This window comes from Momordica charantia (genome assembly GCF_013281855.1).
Source record: "Momordica charantia cultivar OHB3-1 chromosome 3 unlocalized genomic scaffold, Mcharantia_2.0 BLBB01000003.1, whole genome shotgun sequence".
Taxonomy (NCBI): Eukaryota; Viridiplantae; Streptophyta; class Magnoliopsida; order Cucurbitales; family Cucurbitaceae; genus Momordica; species Momordica charantia.
In genome coordinates, this window is record NW_028275161.1 from 13,059,949 (window position 1) to 13,066,326 (window position 6,378).

A 6,378-nucleotide genomic window follows, 5' to 3' on the forward strand; every position below is an offset into this window, starting at 1 on the left:
AAAACTAGGGTTAAAGAAGATAAATCGAAATATAGCTGCTACACCAAAACTAGGGTGTAGAAAACCAACAGTAGTACTTCTATTCTTTTTTCTATTAGCTTTGTTTGGCAAGCTGCCATAAGCTTTCAATGAGATTTTTAATACTGTTTGCGACAAATTCATGATTTACTAAAAAAAAAATTATAACTCGTTATAAGTTAAAAATGATTAAAATTAATATTATGCTTATATTAGTGAAATTTGGTTGTTATTTTTTATATTTTGTCAATTGTTTTTTGTAAAATCATGGAAATATCGATTTACCTCTCATACCGATGTTGAACCCATAGATATAATACATGGACTTCAACGGATATTTCATATTATTCTCTAATGAACTAACATAAGAAAGTGAGTAATGCAAATCTACATAAGTTTTAACTTTCTTAAATGCCCACAGGGCACTCTCATCCACCACCAAACAAAACATTGCAAACTTGGTTCTGCAGAATACCATGGAAATCCTTTGAAGCTAATTCCTCATTTACTTGAAACCATGTATAAATAACACCACAAATTTCTCCTTTTCTCGGGTTCGTCATAACCAATCGAGTTAGCTAAACCACAACCACCTATATAGTATAAGCAACAAATTGAACTTCTGCTATTGATTCTGTAGTACTATCTATCGTGTTTTGGGTTGGTGTCGATGTCAGCCTGGACGGTTCATCTGTGATACATTTGATGTTCTGGGAAATTGGCCCGGTCGAGTGATCATCTGCATTTGATGTTGCTCCAATGAAGCTTGCCATCTTCTTCTCCATCTGATGAACTCAACTAGGATTGAGGTACCGCTCATCACGACACCGAAACCGGTAAAAGTTGCGAGAAGAATCGACAGAACTGCTTGAATGCCAACCTGCAGCAACCAGGGAAAAGACACCAGATTGGAAAAATAACATCTCAACTGCATCAAAAAGATTCATGTGCAGAGTTCTCACCACGGAGTAAAAGATATGTGCAAAGAGAACAACAAGCGCGAACTGAAATGAGGCGTAAACCCAGACGAATCTTCTCTTAACTATATATAATTCGCAAGGTTAGGATATTGAAAAATTTGATATAACATTCCATAATGACAGATTATATCATAATCAAGTAGTGTAAGCAAGTCCCTAAAAGAAAATGATAGTCACTGATGGCTGCAAAATAACCATATTTTCATTATGCTTAATAAAAAGAGGCAGGCGACGATGGCGTGCCACGAAACTTACAAAACTGGTAAGATCAGATAAAGAGTATGAAACATTATTAGCCTGCCTACCCATAGTTGATGAGGTCATGGATGATAGTAGTCCAAGTACACAAGAAAAAGGCAGGGATATCGCGATTGCACCGCTACCCATTTTACTGACCAGAAGTTGCTCGAGAAAACAGAAATAGGCAAGCATGCTCACGATGACGAGCACGGGAACTTCCTGCCAGACCCTGGAAAGATTTGCCCATGGAAACTTTTAATGAACTCATCCTTTGTGCTAGTGGAGTTTTTGTATAAAACAGGATAGTTATAAATGGACAAGATTTACAAAGATGAAAATCGATGTTATATTTCAATCGGAGTCTGAAGATGGCCTTATTGATTGACTAACAAATTTTCTTAGCACAAAAAGCAGGAGAGAGGAGAGGTCATGAAGGTTAGAAAGAATTAAACTGCAAAATTTTCAGGTCAATTTTAGATGACATGATGTTTTAAAGAATCTTCACTTTCAGGCATCTGCTGTGGTTTAAAGCTTCAAGTGGACAATACAGCAAAAAGAATTAAACAGTTTTTTCGAAAAATTCTCAACTACCTGTATCCATTGACATCTTCCTGCAGAGCTCTGATTGCTCCGGTGCCCCGAGCTCGAATACTTTGGATCCGTAACAGAGTAACGGGTAAGTTTCGGACCTCTTCCTTGCAAATATCACATGTCTTGTTGCCCTTGATGCTGAACCATTTGATGGCACAGTCCTTATGAGCCAAAGCAAGTTCACCCTTGCAGCTGCATTCCATCTTTAGCGTCTCGCCGCCTTCACATAACTCGACCATACAGATTCTACAAACAGCCTCGTCTTCAGGTATATCTTCACCAGCATTATCTTCTTCTGAACCCATGAAAGAGTCAGGCACCATTATGTTAGTTTTCAAAATAAATTCTTTTCCCCCTAGGTGTGAAATAGAAGACCTTGCCCGTAAAGCCTCGACCGTTAGATCAACCTCGAAATGTCAGTTTCAACAATAAGTAAAACCACAAAATGTAACTCAACAATATTTGATATTCTTTCATCAAATCATACCAGCTTCCTCTATGGGTGAGTTTAGCTTTCCACTCCCTCCCTTCACAAGTGGTGTAGAAGGAATTACACGGAAAAACGAATCCATCCTCCCCAAGCTTCTCTCCTTATCGTTCACAGGGACCGAAAGAGAGCGAGATATTTGTCGTTGAACTCCTTTTCCCTGCACAAAACATAAACAAATGCATAAAATTCCACAATTAGAATGCTTTAGCATTGAGATATTTAGAAGTTAATGTATCTCAGAAGGGGCATCAACTCAGTTCAAAGGAAAACAACAAGTGGTGAGGGGACGTACAGTGAGGTTGACAGCGCCTCCTCTGCTTCCACCGTGTGCTGATTCGGGATTCGAATGAACGATGGGAGTAACAGGTAGTGAAGAAGTCCTCTTTATCCTAGGTGTGAATATCTTTGTAAGAGACAAGGACCTAGATATTGAAGGCTTCTCTTGTGCCCCATTGGATGAACCTTCAAGGGCAAGGTTGGTAATCTTCTCAACATCTGAAGAACTTCTATGGATAAAGCTCAACTTAGGAAATAAACTTCTTATAGATGTTTTGCCTCTGGATGAAGATGGACCAGGTGATCCAGATCCATTAATTCTCACATCTGAGGGGCTTGGTGTCAAGAGGAAATTCACTTTCCTAGGAGTTTGAGGCATCTTTATAGCATGGTAATCTTGAGGCGACGATTCGGGCGTTCGAGACGGTATCTCGAGGACAAGATTCGGCCGCTTCCATTGATGAACTTGCTCCCCCTCCTCAGTTATCCCAGCTGTGCCTTCATCCTGGAAGAAGAAGAAAGAGGACAGAAAAACGAAGGAAAAATAAGTTCAAAAGAAGAACAAAAAGAAAACAGAAACAGGGTATTTCACTACGTCATCAGAAAACAAGTTTAAACTTACCATAAAGATAATTCAGTAACAAAACTGTAAAGAAAAAGTGGTTCAAACTTCAAACTGATGATGCCCAGTAACAAATTTAGAAAAGACAGTAGATATCAATTTAAGGATTCAGTGTTTAGAAGATGAAACATAGAGACTGAAACAGAAACGATCAATTTCCTCTTGCCTCTAAGCTACTGTTAAATTGATGCTCCATAGCTTTCCCAGATCGTTCAAAGAAAAGCAGAGGATGAAGACAAAACCAAATACTCCATTATAAGCAAACGAGAATCGGAAAAACATTCGGCAAACCGGTAAGAAAATTACTCAAAAAAGGAAACGAAGAAAACAGAGTTAAGAGTATTGGATTAATACCTTTTGGAGAGGAATAGAGATGGGTTGTTCACGTGAACCCAGGTCAGTGGTTTGAGCAACAAGCTTATCCCTGTTTTCCATTCGCCTGAAATCGAGAAACCCAGAAGCGAAAACCCGCCGAAAACCACAAAGAACATTCAATTTGGATCAGCTTTCGCCAGAAAAGGAGGGTAGAGAGAGAGAGAAAGAGAAAGGGGAAAAATGGAGAGGAATTGGGAAATGGGAAATCGGGTGTAAATTGCAAATTCAGAGAAAAAGAAAGGGAAAGAGCGCACCACATTTATTGCAAAAGGTGGAGGGAAACCTGGCCTACAGACGGGCGCCACTGGCAGCACTCTGCACGGCGCCTAAGCGCCGTAACCGCGCGGCCTTGCTGGGCGAATCACATTTGAACACACTCCCTTCAAACCCATTTCGCCATTTCGCCATTTCGCCATTACTCACTCTCTCCTCTATCAAATTCACGAGTAAAGAACCCGCGGAGACTGTTACAGTTGATGTATGTTCTTGAGCTCTTTCTCTCTGTTTTCTCTTTTTAGTTTAATTTCTCCTTTTAGTCACTTTACTTTTCCCATTTTGTGTTTTGTTTGAATTATTATACTTTCAAAAGGGTTGATTTTCATCCTTATATTTTTAGTTTTCATATATTTTAGTTTTTATTTTAATGAAAACTTTTATTTTTGTTAACTTAATTTAACCGTTGAGACATTTTATTTCTAAGAAGTTGAAGGTCCAATTCTCCGTCAATTTCAGTAAAAAGAAACTTTCATTTTGATGGTTAACTTTTTAGATTTGGTTTCTATATACAAAAATTTGGTCCTCAATAAATTTTAATTTAATATGTATTTTTAAAATGGTTGCAATTTTTCATTTTTTTCAAAATATGTTATTATTATAAGTTTAACATTTTTTTTAGTATTTAGTTTATTATATTTGAGTTTGATTTTGGTTATGTATATTTTTGTAAAACTTTAATTTTTTTATATATTTGAAAATTTTTATATTTTTATCCTGATCTCTCGATGCAATCTTCTAACAAAATTTAAATACATAAAAGATTTCCACATAAATTTAACATGTATTTTAAAAAATGCCACCACTTTTTTTATTCCAGATATAATATAAGTTTAACCTTTCTTAATATTTATATTTGTTAATTTGAGTTTGATTAGGTTAATTTTGTTAAATTTAAATTTATTATATATTTCTCTCGATTTCAATAAATATGGAACAAAATTTGAGTCTTCGATTTATAGCATACCTTACCTATCAAACTATATTTGAAATGATAATAATATATTAAGTAGCATGTTGGGATGAAATTATGATTAGAAAAATAGATAAAACAATAAAAATATACCAAAATATATAGATTTAAAAAATTAAGAAGAAAAATCGAAATAGGATTTAAATATTTTATTTATTTATTTATGTTTTGCTTATTTGAAGTTGGGGCAGCAAATGGGTTTCATGATGAGGAAGGAAAGTTGTAAAATTTGCTAACTTGAGAGGTATTAATTGAATTTTATAGCGTGACTCGTCTGCTTCCACCACTCCATAACTTTATTAATTATGAACTTTGGTATTTATTTTAGACTTTCGTTTATTGTCGTACCTATATTTTTATAATATCCATTTTAGTCTATATATTTAAATTTTATTTATTTGAGTTTATGTACTTTCAAAACGTTTATTTTGATCTCCATACTTTAAAAATGTGACCATTTTGGTCTCTATTTGTAAAATTTTACATACCATGAAAATTTTTTAATACAAATTTATGGCTATAATAGCATAGAAATTTAGTGACTCTTCAGTGATCTAGAATTTATGAGAGGAGCGAAGTCGCTTTATCGAGTCGACGAGGTGAAGAAGCGAAACTGCTTTACCGAGGTGTTAGGAGTAGCACTCTCCCGCGCTTTACTAATAACACAGAAAGTAAAGGCTCTTTTTGTCGAGAATGGTAAAATTTTGATCAAAATAAATGAGATAAAAATGAATTGAAGATACTAAGGGCCCATTTGGTAACGTTACGTTTCCTGTTGTGGTTTCCTTCTTTTTAATGAAGAAAATAGAATTGCATGTCCTCAATATCTATGGATTCAAGAATGGTAAAACTATATTTTTATTTATGTTTTGGAACAAATCGAAAACGAGAATAACAAACAAGAAACTTATTTTTGTTGTTTCCAAAATTTTTATATAATTTTGAGAATTTTTCTAAAAAAAATGAGAAACAAAAAAAAAAGTTACCAAATACTTAGATTTGTTAATAAAGTTAAAAACAAGAAACAAGAAACAATAAACAATAAACAGGAACGTAACGTTCCAATTTCTTGTTTCTGTTTACTCATTTTTAATAAAGAAAAAAAAAATAGAATTGCATGGCGCAATGTCCATGAATTTAAAGATGATTAAATAATATTTATATTTATGTTTTATAATAAATTGGAAATGGAAACAAGAAACAAGAATTTTGTTTTGATTGTTTCTGCACTTTTTATACAATTTTGAGAATGTTTCAAAAAAAATAAGAAACAAGAAAAATAATTAATTATAGAATGTTTAGATTTTTTAATAAAATAAAAAACCAGAAACAAGAAATAGAAACTTGGCAACTATCCTAACAATATCAAAATAACAATTTTTAAGTTGGATAAATGGAGAAAAAGGTGAAAGTAAGGTAATCAAAAGTGTATTTAAACTTTATTATTGCTATTATTGTTATTATTATTTTTTTTTATAAGAATGTTATTATTTTAATTGGTTGTTAGATTCTCCACTTGTCAAGAATGAGAAGAAAGGGA

The 6,378-nt window shown here is 34.0% G+C and overlaps 1 protein-coding gene across 2 annotated transcripts; it reads right to left on the reverse strand.

The window, feature by feature from the left end:
- Nucleotides 1-501: 501 nt before the first annotated feature.
- Nucleotides 502-4,041, reverse strand: LOC111025614 (RING/U-box superfamily protein). Of its 2 annotated transcripts, none has more exons than XM_088122074.1 (8): nucleotides 3,876-4,041; nucleotides 3,572-3,656; nucleotides 2,612-3,100; nucleotides 2,317-2,476; nucleotides 1,830-2,124; nucleotides 1,304-1,467; nucleotides 981-1,060; nucleotides 502-898 (listed from the first exon to the last, which is right to left on the reverse strand). In XM_088122074.1, exons 2-8 carry the CDS (start codon nucleotides 3,650-3,652, stop codon nucleotides 692-694), a joined length of 1,476 nt encoding a protein of 491 aa, XP_087978200.1. In that variant the 5' UTR covers nucleotides 3,653-3,656; nucleotides 3,876-4,041; the 3' UTR covers nucleotides 502-691. The 2 variants fall into 2 exon arrangements, with proteins under 2 accessions (XP_087978200.1, XP_022159194.1); XM_022303502.2 differs by having other exon boundaries at nucleotides 3,847-4,040.
- Between the last annotated feature and the right edge of the window lie 2,337 nt (nucleotides 4,042-6,378).